Here is a 17,853-nt window from a genome sequence, read left to right as displayed (position 1 = left end):
GTGCTTTTTAACTCTAAATTCTATTAGAACAAAACCTCCAGTAGTAGAAGGGAACTCATGGGACTTATGTTTCAACCTACAGCTGAACAACAGTCTCTAAGACAGTATTACTGAGAGGGAGCCATCCAATCTGTGCTAGAACTTATAGTGAAGAAGAAACCATTATGGTTCATTATGGTTGCCCATTCTATTTTTAAATGGTTTTTTTGTTGTTTGTGTGGAAGTTTTGGATTACATAAAATCAAGATCTGCCCAAGCAGACCAAATCAAATCCCTCCTCCAATTATTAACCCTTCAAATTCTTAGACAGCTAACACTTCCTCTCTAAGTCTTCCCTATTCCAGAGCAAACAGTATCAGTTCCTTGAATCAGTCTTCATATGGTATATTCTCTAGTTCCTTCAGCATTTTTTGTTCTGCTCTGGAAATGTCCAACTTGTCAAATGCCATTGTCCAGAACTGAATGCAATACTTTAGTTGTGGTCCAATCAGAAGAGTACTTATAATACTATTGTCTTTCTTGTTTTGCACATTATTTGGCTTTTAATTTTGTCTTTGGCTGTTTTGGCCTCTGTGTGTGTGTTGCTGGATTGGACATATTTTTTTTTGTCTTGCAATCTAAATAAATAGCAAAGATTTTTTTCCCTCCACAAAAACTGCTACCTACCTATCTCTTTTATCCTGAACTTGGTGAAGCTCCTTTTTGGAATCCAACTATAAATCTTTAAATTTATCTCTATTAAACTTCATTTCATTTCACTTCATTATATTTGATCTATTGTCCAAATTTGTAGAAACCTTTTTGGAACCTGAATCTACTAGCCAACATCTCAATGATCCTCCTTAGCTTCTGTGTCATCTGCTAAAGTAACGAAGACCATCTATGTTATCATCATTTAAATCTCTGGTAAAAAAATATTAAGGGGTAGGGAACTTGAAGGGTAGGAGGGTAGAAGACCACTGAAATAATCAGAATTAGATTTCTGGAAAGAATAATTTGTATTTTCAAGTAATAATCAGTTGCTTATTTGGAAATATAAGAATCATAGCATGTGGCAAGCTTAGGCTCAGCAAATGTGTGCACATGAATATAGAAATATTTACTACTGAATTAGCATTGTAGGGTTTAGAGCTGAAAAGAACTTCAGGGAACATCTATCCCCACACCTTCATCATGGATATGAGGAAACTGAGGCTATAAACATTAAATGGCTTGACTGAGGTCACATAGGTAGTAAGTAGCACAGTCAAGATTTAAATGCAGGTTCCCTGATTTCCTCTAGCATTAGCATCGTCTGCCAATTTGCTATGTACTGTAATAAAATAATGTGTTAATCTCTAATTCTCACTGTGAAATTATTTCTCAAATTCACATTATGCCCAGCTTTTCCCCTTAAGGTCATTTTTTCTTGAAATCTACATATCTCAATTGCTTCAGTTAAACTAAAACTGTTAATAAATACCTAATTTCCTCTTCAGTCCTTCCCAAGCCATTCCATTTTTGTAGGAGAAAGTCCCATCTGAAAACTTGTTTCCATTTTTCATTTTTCTAATGCCATGAATCCCCTATCAGAGCCATTCCCTGCACTAGATGGGTCTGGGTGCTCAGAGAGGGCAGAAACTCTTTCCTTTAAAACATATCTTGGCTCAGTCCATGCATATTTGACAATGGTGAAATAATGAAGATGCTGACAATCACTGGGGGAAGGAAAAAAGAAACTAATGAGATTTCTGAGATTTCTTCCAGGTTGAAGATATAATTATCTGACTACAGTGTTGGGTTTTGTTTTGTCTTTTAAATCCTTGGCTGCCATTTTCGAGAAAAGTCACTGGGGGATTTTGTTCTCTTTTACTTTTAGAGGCTGATTTTCATAACAAAATAGCCAATAAATAGAGTCATGGGTGATTTAACAGGCAAAGTCTTACAGAAAAAATGAGTTGTGACGGTGTCTAGCTTGGGAACACCTGGCAAACTACACTTTTGACCTGGGCAGAAATACCTTATGCTTAACCACTATAATAAGATGGCTTTATGTAAATTGTATTCTACATATAATAATAATCCACAAAGACAAATAACATAAGTAGTAAAATATGTGATGGCTTTATATTCCTAAAGAACCTAAGTATTGGAATGTTTACTGTGAGAAAACCTGAAATTAAGTGGAGGAGTAATACTGAATAAATCCTGGTGCAAAGTGGGATCTAGACCTCAAGCCACTGGGGATTGCAAGAATTGGTGAGCTCAGAAGTATGCAGAGACCATTTGGGCTTATAGAAGGGAATTCTACCCCAACTGTTTGGCTCATCTGATGCACTTATGTAGTACAGTATTATATATTAGCATTATCTATATTTATGTCTGATTTCCTTACTAGACTTTATAAGCTCCATGAAGGAATGGATTGGTTGTTAACTGAATAGAATGTGGTTTAAGTGACTAGAGTAACCCTTTTCATGACACAAAAATGGGCTGAAAATCCCTGTTTCAGAAGCTCTTACAAGTATGGGATTTGAATATTCAGATCTGGTCACTACAAGAAAATTCAGTCTCTGGTTTTCTTTTTTTTTTCTTCATAATTTTGGTGTTTTCACTTCTAAATCTTCCAATCTTAAGTGTTTTGAATGAGTTCCAAGAGAGCAGCGAAAAGAAGTATTATCACTGTAGTTTAGAGTTATAGCGTCCAAAGTGATCCTTCGCCCTAAGACAATGATGTCTAACCTTTTAGAAGACCGAGTGCCCAAAATGCACCCTCATGCCTCATGTGAGCCACCCCTTACCCCAGAAAGGGAAGCAAGGAAGTATATCCATTGGGCTGCTGGACAGAAGGACGGGTGAAGTGAAAAATGTCATTAGGGGCGGTGGAGAGGGGGAAGGGAGCAATCCCCTCTGGCATACATGCCATAAGTTTGCCAACAATGCCCTAAGAGGTGAGGGTAAAGCATGAGAGAATGATTTACTAATTTATTCTGCAGAGTTTGAGACTGGCAACTGGAAAGTCATGCTCTATATCTGCCTTGTGGTATTATAAAAAACCACCTGCTTAATATTTGGTCCTTTGCTCTGTAGTTACAGGAATGTCTGACATGCCACTAAATAACTAGACCCTGTAAACAAAGACATTGATTCAGATGTTCTCCCTTGGTCTCACTTCACATAGGTGTTCTGGGCCTATCTGATGAGTTTATGTAGTATTATGTATTAGCATAATCTGAGTTTGTGTCTTATTTTCTTACTAGACGTTATAGGCTCCATGAGAGAATGAACTAGTACAAACTGATACAAAGCTAAATTCTGTATCTCTTTATCTATCTCTGTTCCACATCTACCATCTCAGTAAATAAATACATATAGATTCTCAACAAATACTTATTGCAAAACTATCACTGATATTGAGAACACATAACTAAGAATTTACATGAGTTAATTAAATTCACATACATTAGGAGACTTGGACTGAGAAGAAAAAAAATATTTTTGCGATCAAATAAAGTGATTCATGAAAATTCATTTACAGTTTAAATGCATAATAATAATTTCCATTTAAATAGTACTTTCAGGTTTACAAAGTGTTTTACATATGTCATCTCATTTGATTCTCGCATCCAACTCTATTAGATTATCCTCATGTTACAGATGAGGAAACTGAGGCAAGTGGAGGTTACATCACTTGCCCATGGTCATATGGCTAGTAAGTGTCTGAGGCAGGACTTGACCTAAGTTTTTCCTGATTCCTTGTCTAACATACTCTCCATTACACTTCATAGGTACCTTTTTAAAAAAAAAAACCTAATGTTTGAAATGACATGTCAATTAAACTTAGCAAACATTTAAAAGAAGCTACTAAATGCAATACATTATGCAAGGTACTGGAGATGAAAATAAAAGCAGCTCAAAAAAACTGCCTTCAGGGAGCTCATATTTTACTAGGAATTATAACCCATACACTGATATATGAATACAAGGTAATTTGGAAAGGGAAAGGTTTACTAACAGTTGGAGTGAACAGGAAAAGCTGCATGGAGGAGGTGACATCTGAGCTTTAAAGGAAGTCGGAATTCTGAAAGTCAGATAAAGTGAGATGCATTCCAGACATGGAGGGAAAAGTTTGTTCAAATGCATGAAAGCAGAAGTTGGAATAGAAAGCTTAGGGAGCAACACGCTAATGCTGACAACTTTGTATTTTATTCTAGAGACAACAGGGAATCACTGAAAGTTTTTAAGCAAAGTCACAGCATGATTTAGACCTATGTGTCTGGAAGGTTATTTTGGCAATCATGAGAGGATGAATGATTGGAGAGAATACAAAATAGCTCAGGATATAGTCCTGGGAGATATCTATGCTTAGGGAATAGGAACTTTCAAAGGAGAATGAGCAATGGTCAAGGTGGAAAGAAAGTAAATTAAGAAAGCATACTGACAATAAAAGCCAAGTGAACTGGGAGTGTGGTGATTGACAGAGCCAAAATGAGCAAAGATGTCAGCCTTCTAATGTCATACCTTTAATTGCCCTTTTTAAAAGTGGCAGGGAGCTGGTAGGTGAGTCAGTAGATAGGGATCCAGATGTGGAATAACAGGAGGGCTTGGTTTCAAATGTGACCTCAGACCACTGGACGGACCCTTATCCTGCTCTTCTGCTTTGGAAATGATACTTAGTATTGATTCTAAGACAGTAAGTTGTGGGGGTTTTTTTGAGTATCAGTATTCTTTAGCCTTATATTGGGGACCCTCACCTCTTGTTTATGTTTCACATTTTAAAAATAAAACTAATTTGGTCTTTTTTTTTCTTTTAAAGAGCAAATCACAATCAGCTTGAGCTTTCTGACTTGAGGAAAATGTTTAAAATAAGCATTGCTTCTTTAAGAGTCACTGCTGTTCTTGAGATACTTTCTGAGAAGAAATAAAAGTCTTTTAAAACTTAATTTAATTCAATACAGGTACAGTTATTTGAAATTTATAATCCAGCTGCATTGATTAAATCTTTGAATTTTTTTTAACCCTTACCTCCTGTTTTAGAATAGATCCTAAGTATCAGTTCCAAGGCAGAAGAGTAGTAAGGGTTAGGCCACTGGGATTAAGTGACTTGTCCAGTCACACAAGCTGGGAAGTATCTTGAAGCCACAGCTGAACTCAGGATCTCCTATCCCTAGGCCTGGCTCTCTATCCATTGAGCCATCTAGCTACTCCAATCTTTTGGTTTTTTAAGCCATAAAAGGGGGATGGGTAGGAAGGGAGAGTGAAGATAATAAAGCCTTAAAATCATATGACTCTGATCTCTGTATTTAATTTTTTTTTCGCCCCAGATCTTCAAAAGGATAAAAAAAGAGGATGGGAATATGGAAAACAAAATTGCAGTTGACCATGCTTAACGAATAGAAAGCATTTTTATGATCACCCCAGAGGAATATGAACTATAAGTAGTCTTTTATTAATAATCAAAATACCCCTTCCCCTATCATGTCTAATGTCCTGCCCTACAAAAAACATAAGTTCTTTTTTTGGATTATCACTGAAGCTCAAGCTAGAACCAGAAAGGCTTTTAGAGCCTTTTTTACCTGTAGAGTCTAGGCTCTCCCATTACTTTATTGTGGCCATTTGGGGCTTTTTTTATTTAGCTTCCTACAGGAAGTGAAATAAGTTTATTAATCTAAAAATAGCTTATACTTCAATTTACCATGATTATATAAATTAAAAGTATTACTTTCCCACAAACAGTTTTAGGAATTTCCTCATGCTATATTGGATCCAGTTTATTAAGGACTTAATAACTGTCTTCAAGTAGACAAAGGATTAAGATGTTGAAAGTACTCTCTGTCTCTATCTGTCTCTCTGTCTCTTTCTCTTCCCAAATGCAATTCAGCCCACTTTCTTCCTTGTCTAATTCTGGGTATAGCTTACTCTCCATCTGTGCCTGTCCTAGACAGATGCAATGAAAGATGAACTTAGTGAGCTACCCATTCAAATGAATGTTAATTTAGATAATAAGCATTCATTCTTCTCCCAGTAAGCTACACTTTGATGGCCAATCCTGATTCAAGAGGACTAAAGATGAACCACACCTCCCTCCCCTCAGGGGAAAGGTGGTACAAATGAAGTATATATGTTTAGAAATAGTCAAAATGTTGTTTTGTCTTGCTTAGCTGAACTTTTTTTTTGTTAAAAGGAAGGTTTCTCCAGGGGGAGGGAATTGTTAATGGGGAGTGAGAACAATGTGAACAAGAAGAAGCAATAAAATATTTAAAAATAGAAAATAAGGCTAAGAATGTAATGAGGTGCTCGTGTTTACACAGCTAACAGTGTCTAAGGTAGCCAAGCATCTTTTAGCACTCTTTCCAATATAAATACTTGATTTAAATTTTTACCTAACAGAAAAATACAGAAACAATGTTTCATGGATCAGTCGAACTAGAGGTAGCAAAGCAAAAGCCTAACATCAGTAGACTTGGCCTCCAACATCTATTAGCTATGTGACTATTTTGTTGTTGTTCAGTTGTGTCCAACTCTTGTGACTCCTTTGGGGTTTTTCTTGGCTAAGATATTAGAGTGGTTTGTCATTTCTTTCTCCGGCTTATTTAATACATGAGGAAACTGAGTTAGACAGAGTTAAGTGACTTGCCCAGGGTCATACAGCTAATAAGTGAGTCAGATTTGAACTCAGAAAGATGAGTGTTCCTGACTCTAGACTTTGTACTTTATGTGCCACCTGCCTGCTCCATATGTGATTCTAGGCAAGTTATTTAACATCTTCTGAGACTTGTCCATAAAATCTTGTCTGTATAATGGGGATAATAATACTTGGGAGTATCTTCCTTACAGGGCTGAGGTGTGGACCAAATGAAGTGATACAGGGTATCCCAAAAGTCTTAGTGTAATTAAACTATTAAGCTTTAATAACTTAAAACTATACAGAAGTGTGAAGTCCTTTGCAAACGTTAAAATGCTGTGAAATGTCAGTTATTATCATGCAAATTAAGGAAATCCCAAGATTAAAAAATGAGGGATTAATTGAGTAGGCCCTTCCACCTCACATGGGAAAAAGAAAGGTCAATTCTTACTCTGACTTCAAAAGAAGGAATTTCTAGTGGCCCCCTGAAGAAAGATAAGCACGTACAGTGCTTCCTGCAGCATGCTGTGAGAAAGAAACAGAAGAAGCCACTCTAGGGATGAAGCAGAGGTGTGAGAGTGTCCAGGAAGGAAAAATGTTTTGGAAATAAGAATAGTTATAATACCAACCCTACCTCTGCTAAGGTTTTGAAATAAAGAATTTTACTTTTTTCAAAATCACCAAAAAGGGTTATATTTCCCACATCTTCTTATGTGACTGCTTGTCTCTGTCTTTGCAAAACTGTCAGCTTTCTTTTAGGAACTTCTAGGGCAAGATAGTCAACCTCAGACAAAGACAGCTGACAAAGGCTCTTTTGGTTATTCTAAAACCTTCCCTGTCCCTTTTGCTATATTTTCCTTTGTTGATACCAAGTATTTCATGCATTTTTGTGAGTATAATTTTTGCTTTTAATAAATCCTCTTAAAATCTGCAAATCGATGGATCCCACATTTTTCATTGGTTTAATTCAGCTAGAAGTCATGTAGAATTTTTGTTCCCCAAATTGTACTTTGCTACTCCTTGGGCCTGAAACAATTATTTGCCCTCCCCTTATTATAAAGGAGAATGGAAATGACTAACCAAAGGTTCCTTAGGCTCAAAGTATTCCACTTATTGTTGAAGTCCTTACCTCGTAAGACTCTTTATTTACTTTGTACTTTTCCATCTGATAGAGCTGGTTCTTGTAGAAAATGTTGTCTTGAATGTTTGACTTCTGCCAGGGGAAAAATAAATATAGCTTAATCATTATGGAGTATAAGTTTACATTATAATGTCATTAATTCTTCCCCCTCATGAGAATATTTGAATTATATTTATTTATTTTAAATATATTTTTGACATGCCTTTTCTTTTGTCTATAGATTAGACATTCTAATCTCCCCCTCACTCCTACTCCGGAGGGAACCTTCTTTTGTAACACTGAAAAACAAATGAATAAAAACATCCTATATAGTGATATATATGACACCCCACCATGTATGTGATTTAGTAGTAACCTACTCTTCTTCTGGGATTGGGAAGGTATGTTTTATTATTGCTTCTTCTAAGCCCTAAATTGGTTTTCAATCACTCTGAGTTCAACTTCTTTTCAGGAATCTTTTTGTTTATAATGTTGTAGTCATTGCTACACTTTTTCTTGGTTCTTGTTATTTTGGCCTATATTGATTTTTAAAATCTTCCCAAGTTTCCCAAAAGTCTACATTATCTTGCAGTTCTTATCACACAACACAATTCCATTAAATTCATGCCCTAGTAATTTTGTTAGCCTTTCCCCAATCTGTGGTCATCCACTTCTGCTTATTCTAGTTCTTGGCCACCACAAAGATGGTTAAGACTATTTTAGTATAGATAAATATTTTGCTTCTGTCTTCGACCTTCTCGAGGCATACATCCACAATACTGGGATCCCTGAGTCAAAAGGGGATGAGCAGTTTAGTCCCTTTTATTGTATAATTCCAAACTGATTTCTTGGCAAAGATACAGGACTGGAGGAACACAGGGTTAAGGGACTTGCTCAGGGTCACACAGCTAATAAGTGTCTGAGGCCAGATTTGAACTCTCCAGGCCTGACATTCTGCTGTATTAGCAAGTTTTTTCTTATGAGACAAATTCTGCAGTTTCCACACATTTCTCCCAGTTTTGCCCTCTGGCAGAAAGTAGAAAATCCTAATCCCCACTTCAGCATGTTAATCCTTTAACTACTTGAAGACAATTATTAAGACTCCTTTAAATCTTTTCTACTTGAGTCTAAACATACCCAATTCCTCCAGCTGATCCTTGGTTGGCATGATTTAAAAAAAATTTTTTTTTGAGGCTCTTCACCTTCCTGATCATTGTCCTTTGAACAGAGAAGACGCTTTTTCTAAAACACAGGGCCCAAAAGTGAATACATCCTCCAGGTAGAGTCTGAACCGAGCTAAATATCAATGTCTATCCTTTCCTTTGTTCTTCAAAATATGATTTTCTTTTCATGCTTCCTAGGATAACAATAGCTTTTTCTGGCTATCATGTCACATTGTTGAATCATTTCGCATGGCCTGTGTTCACTAACCCACTTAGAAAATTTTCAAATGAACACTCATTTGTGAATGCCTCCCCATCTTGAACTTATGAAGTTGGTTTCTTTGAATCAAAGTATAGAACCTTACATTTATTCCTATTAAATGTCATCTCATTATCTTGAGCACATTGTTCTAGTCTTTAGAGAACATCTGGGATTCTGATTCTATTATCCAACCCAGCTTACTATCACAGCTTTATGTTATCTGGAAATTTGATAAATATCTATCTATGCATTCATCACTGATTAAAATGTTGAACAGAATAGGACCAAAGATAGAATCAGCAATACTATTCTTTAATGGAGTTTCAAGAAATTAAAAACTGATTATTTGAAACTATATCAGTCATGGTTTATGACAAACAAGGACTCAACATAATTCGTGCACATTACTATAGAAACCTCTATAACTGACTAACATTAAAAGATTTAAAGTTGGAAGGAACCTATGAGACCATTTAGATGGAAGCCTTCATTTTACACTGGAGGCAAATTAAGCCAAGAGATGTGTCCAAGGTCACAAAATTTAGACTGCTCTTCTTTGAACCCTGTAGTGACGCTTGACTAAAATAAAAATATTTGTTTTCCACTTTGAAACAAGTTTAAATCCATTAGATTATATATGAGTCATGACAAATTAAGTTCAATGCCTGTAATAAACATGGCAAACCTTCTATCAATAACTCTTATCTTTAAAAAGGTTGAGTTTTTTGGGGTATGATTATCCCTTATCCTCCCTCCCTCCTTTTGCCTTAACAATCTTCCTTTTCTTAGCTATGTGGTACAATAGATAGGGTTGGACTTAAGAGTCAGGAAGACACTAGCTCTGTGACCCCTGGGTAGGTTCCCCATTCTGAGATCAAAGTTTCTTTCCCCACATTTATCTATGAGGAGTTGTTTGATGACTCCCTAGGCTTTTGGAGTTAATAACAACTCAGAGACAGCCAGTAGACAGAAAAGGATAAATCTCCTCTAGTTGTGTTAAAAAAAAAAAAAAAAAGACTTGGAGATCATATGCTTATAGTCAGCCTTTTCGCCTTCTATTTATTACAAAGGGCCAAGTGGGTAGGAACTCATTTTCACCATCACCCTTACCTGTCAAACTACATTTTATGTAATTTCCCCCCCCTTATTAAAAAACGTCCTTGATATTCATTTAAAACTGATTTTATCTCTAAAAAATGTTTCAGCATTAGGACAAGAACACAAAATATAATATATACCCAGAGCCTTGCAACTTTTAGGGATTACCTTGGTGCTGTGCCAGGAGGAACAGGCTGGCCATTACTCCAGCCTCAACTCCCCAAGGCTTAACATCTGCTAAGGAGAGTTTGCAATGCTTATTTCCCAGTGATGCTATCAGGATTAAGAAATCAAATGATCCATAAAAAAGAACAGTTAGAAATAAAATGTCTTCCACATGATTGTCGTTTTTTTACAAAGGACACCCATTACCACATAATTATGGATTAGTTTATCAGTTTTCTAGTAGTCAACAAAGAGGGCCCTGGAGATGGGCAAATTTAAACAAGAATAGTATGTAGCCCTGCTGAAAATGGCAAGTCTAGATGTCATGTTTCAACACAGAGACCAAGGGTATAACAGGCCATTAGACTGGGGTTGAAGGAATAGAAGAAAAAGGAGAAGTGGAAGGACAAAGAAGTTTGAATACCATAGAACTTTTTGAGACATTATTTTAACAACAATTTGACATCCCTTGAACTAAAAGTGTTATTGTACGCAATCCAGATTTGGATACTATTTTATCTCACACTCCAGAGACTCAGCAACACATTAGGTTAAATTAAGAGCTGAAGATCAAGTCTTAGCAGTTGAAAAATATTTATGGATAAAAATAAAGTTTGGGTTCTTTTTTTCCCCCCACCAAGAGCAAAGAAATTCGTTGATAATGCCAAACTTACTCTAAGGCCTGACAAATAGCGTTCAAGTTTCTTGTTCAGCAGGAAGTAGATGGCAAGGATGTGGCAAGCCCTGTTGGACAAGACAGTGTTGATCACATCACTATTTTTGTATCCAAGCTTTTCAGTCATGTGAAGTACCACACTTTGGCTCAAGTCTTCTAGGTGAATCCTATATCAAAAAAGGGGGGGAAAAAGATGGTGATTTTTAAAATCTTCCCAAAGGAGCCTTAGAAAATCCATTAGTAATAAAAGCAAAAAGATCAGTATATTTTGTTTAAATGTTTTATATATATATATATGCATATATATATATGACCACTTTATAAATGAAAGATTTCATTATAACTACGAGCTGTTTGCATATACCACTTAAACTAGTACATGCAGCTAACTAAGTGTTCGGTGACTAGAATGCTATGCTTGGAGACAAGAAGACTTGAGTTCAAATGTGACTTCAGGAACTTCCTTACTATAAAATGAGGATTATAACATCTATTTTACAGGGAATATGAGGACTGAATGAAATGATATTTGCATAGTGTCTCCCATATAGTAGACACTCAATAAAATACTTTTTATTCCTTCCCCATCCCTCTCTTCCTTCAAGGCATAACTGAAGCATTGCCTTCCTCATAAAGTCTCTTCTGGTCCCTTCAACTGCTATTATCCTCCCTCTCAAAGTGCTTTCTGTTTCTTTGCACTTATTCTTTCTTTCTTTTCCCCCCTATACATTTGTATTTGTCCACTTCTTTGTTGTATTTGTATCCCCACAGTCAAGTGTAGTGTAGCATATAACAGCCACCTGATAAATACTTGTTGAGTGAATGATCGATCCTATAAACTTGGAGTGTTCCTGAGTCAGCAGAGTTTTTATGCTAAATTATTTGCTTTTTCCACTGTTAAGATTAAAAGCCTGGAATATCCTCCCTACTTCCCTTTGCCTATTGAATTTGAATGCTACCTTCTCTAAAAATTCTTCCCTAATCTCTTCAGTTAGTAATGACCTTCTCCCTCGGACATAAACTATATCATATCATATGTATAAAGTACTATGGTATAATATACAATATGTATAATATTGTGTGCATGTATAATATGGTATATAGCATAATAGTACTATATATATGAAATAATATGATATATATACAATATAGTACAATATACTATAGCACTTCCTTTGTACTTATACAATACACTTTTGATCGAAAATTGTATACTTAATGAGAGAACATAGACAAACTAAATGTCAAAATGACTGCTAGAGTCAAGATTTGAGTACAAATATGACCTTGGACACTTACTAGTCATGTGACCCAAGACAAGTTGCTTAATCTCTGTTTGCCTTGAAGCTGCTTCTTCCCTTGAGTGCCTATCTTTGAATCCATTGCTCGAGTATGTATTTCTGCTCTAGCTGTATACAGTGTCTTATACTGGTCTAGAAACTCTTTTCAAGACTACATGGCCAGGGGGCAGCTGGGTAGCTCAGTGGATTGAGAGCCAGGCCTAGAGACGGGAGGTCCTAGGTTCAAATCTGACCTCAGACACTTCCCAGCTGTGTGACCCTGGGCAAGTCACTTGACCCCCATTGCCTACCCTTACTACTCTTCTGCCTTGGAGCCAATACACAGTATTGACTCCAAGACAGAAGGTAAGGGTTTAAAAAAAAAAAAAAAACTACATGGCCAGTAGGAGACTGAGGAGGGGAAGAAATTGACTCCTTCACAGGCAGTGATGGCTTGCTAATGTCTTAAGCTCAACTAGTAAAATTTGTCCAAAGGGCTAGCTGTTTAAAGCAGTTAGAAGAATGGCTCATCAGTTTGCTCAACCAATGACATTGTTTTTTTCTTAACTCAAAGGTATCTTAAAAAGATCACAGTGCATCAGTGCCTCATTAATATCTTGGGATTATCAAAGAGATAATAAGGAAAAAGACTTGTACAAAAATACTTATAGACATGCTCTTTGTGATGGCAAAAAACTGGAAAATGAGGGAATGTCCTTCGATTGGGGAATGGCCGAACAAATTGTGGTATCTGTTGGAGATGGAATACTATTGTGCTCAAAGGACTAATGAACTGGAAGAATTCCATGTGAACTGGAAAGACCTCCAGGAATTGATGCAGAGTGAAAGGAGCAGAATCTGGAGAACATTGTACACAGAGACTGATATACTGTGGCACAATCGAACATAATGGACTTCTCTACTAACAGCAATGCAAGAATCCAGAGCAAGGCTGAGGGACTTATGAGAAAGAAAACTAGCCACATTCAGAGGAAGAACTGTGGGAGGAGAAAACAGAAGAAAAACAACTGCTTGAACACATGGGCTGATGGGGATATTATTGGGGATGTAGACACTAAATGATAACTCTAGTCCAAGTATCAATAATATGGAATTAGGTTTTAATGATACATGTAAAATATAGTGGAATTGTGTGGGAGGTTAGGGGGGAGGTTTTGGGGGAGAGGGAAAGAACACGAAACATGTAAGTATGGGAAAATATTCTAAATAAAAGTTAAAATTAAAAAAAATATCTTGGGATTAAATTGTAATCATATCTCAATTCATGACAGCTTCTCTACTAGTACCTCTCTCAATGCCTTCAGATTTCTAACTGCTTTTTTTCAGGTCTGGGGTGAAGGAGCTTAAGACCATTACTCTCTGTAGTTTCTTGATTGTTATTTGATCTGTCAATCTTTTTAGATATTTTCTGGAGTATATGTGAAAGCCCCTCTGATATTTCATGTTACCATATTAACTAGGAGTATTGTTTTAAATGTATCTTAAAATTCTTATCTTTAGTATGCACTAAGTAACAGGCCCTTTGTTACAAAAAAGCCCAGCACTGCTGTTTTCTTTAATATATAAATTCTTAGTCTACTCTTTATCTACTCTTTAAACTACCCAACTAGTTAAGATGTTTGCCAGTGATGCTTGATTAAACCTCAAAGCAAAATCTGAAGTAATAGCATAAAGTATCTGGAGCTTATTCTTGGTTTGGGAGAGTTTACCTACAAACAGTAACAGAACTAGATGCCAAATCATAATTTTTTTTAAAAAAAGTAACAGAACTAGATGCCAAATCATAATTTTTTTAAAAATGGAAATCAGGCCAACACAAGGAGAGAACTGCTTCTTAATTTCAGTCCTATTTACTTAACAGATGTCACATTTAGTAGATTGATTAGCCTCATTTAGACAGTGATTACATTAGCTTAATGACCCATTCCTATTTCCACTAATTTTCTCTTCCTTTAACAGAAAACATACCTATGTGCTGTACATTATTAGCAAAGTGTAATGAGCCATAGGGCCTTTAGTTTGCTTTCAGAATCTGTTTCAGTTTCATTTTTGGGGTATCTGACTAGGACCTGAATCAGAAAGCAATACACAAATCTATTTCAAGATGCCTTCTTTAATCTTTTTATCATTGTTTAAATTACTTATCATACGCTATAACTTTGAGCAATGAATAAATAGAGCCATTGTATATTTACCTGAAACACTAAATATTACCAATATTACACATAAAGTTTTTTGCACCATATCAGCATAGATCTGAATAATCACTGTCTATTTGCTATTTCCCAATGGAACCTTTTCTCTACAATAAAGAACGTTCTAGCCCTTGCCAATACCCATTTTGTCCCCTCTCATTTTAAGAACTTCAAAAGGCTACTCTCCTAATTCTCTATATATCTTCGATATGGAGTGTACACACATCTTTTTTACTCCATATCCATTTCCCCCCATTCCCAGTTCCCTCTACATCTCCCTGCTCATATTTTTCTATTTAAGCAACATTTCCATCTCAATTATCTAATCTTGGTCAATTGCCCAGTCTGTTGTCATGTCAGGCATGGAAGGATTTGAGATGAGTTCTAGTCTTGGCAGAACTATCTTGGTAACTGCTTTGATCTCAGCTTTAGAGTAATGTTGGCTATATTTATTTGCTGTTTACGTAGGAAAAGCAAAAATCTGAGTCAGCTGAGAAGAAAAAGAATGTAGATTTGCACTCACTTTACCCTCAGTATTTTTCCCAGGGGAAGATGAATTCATATATTACACTGAAGGACTAGTAAGTCTTTAATACTTATAAGATTGAATTAAAGATTCTTCCCTTTTAAAGAGGCAGAGATAGTAATGTCTCTTATCTCTCTCTGGGAATAAATAATACCACTGCTTCCCTCATCCTACCTGCCCACCCACCCAAACACTTTTGTATTGCTAAGAGCAGGTTAAAATAAAGATCAGGAGCAGCCTAGAATAAGAAAGGTCACAAAGTGGGCAGCAGACTAAAAGGAGTTTGTATATCTGTTGAAAACATAAGGAGTTTAGGGCTGATTGTAAGTAAGTCTTAGTCATTTTTTTATAGCAGCAAGAGCCCTACTGGCTATTTCCCCAAGACACTGTCCATTCACCAGCAGTATAGCTCCCTCCCCTCCAAAGGACTGGACTCCACTTTACACTAGAAAGGACTCTGATCCATATAATCAATAATCAAGATGGCAGATAGGTGGTATAGTAGATGGAATGCTGGACAGTTAAAAAGTCTAAATTCGGTTCAAATTCTACCTTAGACTCCAACCTGTGTGACCCTGAGAAAGTCACTTGATATTTCTGAGTCTTGGTTTCTTCAACTGAGGTGTTTGGTCTTGGTGGTTTTTTCTAAGGTGATTTTCAATTCTAAATTTCTGAGATGCAAAGACAAATATGGAATAGTCCTTGCTTTTATGGACCTTGGGTACTATTAAGGGAACCCAATAAGCATACATATAAGTACAAATAAAATAAATGATGCAATTTAGAGGATGAAAACACTGGTAGCTGAGAGTATCAAAAAAGGTCTCATACAAGAGGGCACAACTGAGCTGAACTTTGATTGAAAGTACTTATGAGGAAGGGCAGCTAGATGGCACAGTAGATAAAGGGCCAAGTCTGGAGGCAGGAAAACTCCTTTTCCTGAGTTCAAATCTAGCATCAGATACTTACTAGCTATGTGACCCTAGGTAAAGTACTGTTTGACTCAGTTTCTTCACATATAAAATAAACTAGAGAAGAAAATGGCAAATCACATCAATATCTTTGCCAAAAAAAACCCCAAAAAACAAAGAATTCATGAAGAGTTGGACATGACTAAACAACAATAATATTATTATGAGGAATATTTACTACTCCACACTCAAAAGTACTACTTTAGTGAAATTCCCAACAATCCTTTGGCTATGTAATAGAACTTCCTAATAGTCCTTATTCTAAAGTGTGATAGAAAAATAAAATACTCATTTCTTGTGAAACAAGTAAAAGTGGAAGATTCTCCTCCCACCCCCCTTCACTCATTATCACATAATTGTTTCTTATCTCAAAACTTTCCTGGTAAATCCATTTTCTACTAGTTGCCTAGCTTGGCTTTGATTCCATGAAACAACATGCCCCTGAGCTAGGTCCTCCTCACTTTTCAGCTCCTCTTTGTGTGTTGCCTTCCACCATCAGACTGCAAACTCCTTGAAAGCAAGGATCATTGTCTTTTTCTTATTTGTATGCTTAGCACTTAATAGTTCCTAGAATATAGTAGGTACTTTTAATAAATGTTTATTCAGCTGAAGTGAATTTTATATCATGTTGTAAAGTGGTCTCACATATATACTCTGTCTCATTAGAGATAGGTATTAATTGAAGTACCTGTTTGGATATGTGATATTACATGGAGTTTTCCCAGGACAATTCTCGTTAAGCCAACGATTTGCCAGAGCTTGTTGAATATTTGGTCTCTTTGCAGGATCTGGTTCTAGTAGAGATCTCAGGAAGTTTGTGGCTGCTGTGAAGACATCAGGGAAAGAAAATATCAGTGTCACAAGTTCAATAGAGTAATTGCTGAGCAATTACAGTAGGTAACCATTTTTTGGGCCCTCCTTTTCACCTTCTTTCAAGCCTCTCCCAAAAAATACCCACTAAAAGTCAAGCTTTTGTCTATATCTTCAAGTAAAAATGTTCTTTGAATCACTGATCTGAGAGCTAGCAAGGTCCTGGAGAATTCATTTGTTCCTATTCCCTCTCCCTTGGTGGTAGGGTGAATTTGTAGTCCTATTTTTATGTAAGGCATTTGAAACTTAGAGAGAGGGAAAAACAGACCTATCCAAGGGCATACAGTCAGCAAATACACAATGGTAATAGGCAGTGCTTCAGTCCATTATAATGTTCTTCCTCTTTCTAGCCATTTGCAAAATAGAAAATATTCAACCTAATTACAAAAGAACTAAGAAAAACAAGCTGAGTGAACAGGCTCTCAAGGTAGTCTTTCAAATCCACAAAAAGATATCAGTAGGACAAAAAGGAGGTTTAAGACATCACCACATAATGACTCAGACCACAAAATACTATTTAATGCAAGAATAATAGAGAATAGTTAAAATCTCTTTCCTCAGGTTGGGTTTTTGTTGTTGTTGTTGTTGTTGTTGTTGTTGTTGTTGTTGTTGTTGTTGATAAAGACCCTTTAAATGGTGCCCTCCCCATTATGTTTTCACCAAATTGGAAAAGGTGATTATTACAATATTTGCATATAAGTCATTTAAGTTGGTTCATGGAAGAGAAAGAGCAGGCCTAAAAGATAGTCTTTACAAGGAAGTTATTAGCAAAATTTTAAAGTATGATTCTGAACATGATATCAAACACCACAGAATAAATTTAAAATCCAGGTTCCTAGACAAAAGTCTAGAAAAATTATTTCATGTTTCACTTGCAACTAATAGGTACCTTTACATGTTAA

At 36.1% G+C, this 17,853-nt stretch overlaps 1 protein-coding gene across 1 annotated transcript in view; it reads right to left on the bottom strand.

Annotated features, from left to right (window-relative positions):
• HUNK (hormonally up-regulated Neu-associated kinase) overlaps positions 1–17,853 on the bottom strand; it is a 130,573-nt gene that overhangs the window by 12,494 nt on the left and 100,226 nt on the right. Inside the window, exons 6-8 of the mRNA XM_044666849.1 lie at positions 16,770–16,905; positions 11,087–11,255; positions 7,734–7,817 (exon numbers count right to left, since the gene is read on the bottom strand). Of these exons, the coding sequence (XP_044522784.1) occupies positions 7,734–7,817; positions 11,087–11,255; positions 16,770–16,905 (389 nt within the window). The remainder of the gene's footprint in view (positions 1–7,733; positions 7,818–11,086; positions 11,256–16,769; positions 16,906–17,853) is intronic.

Source organism: Gracilinanus agilis, chromosome 3 (genome assembly GCF_016433145.1).
Source record: "Gracilinanus agilis isolate LMUSP501 chromosome 3, AgileGrace, whole genome shotgun sequence".
NCBI lineage: Eukaryota > Metazoa > Chordata > Mammalia > Didelphimorphia > Didelphidae > Gracilinanus > Gracilinanus agilis.
This window is presented reverse-complemented; position numbering and strand designations above follow the sequence as displayed.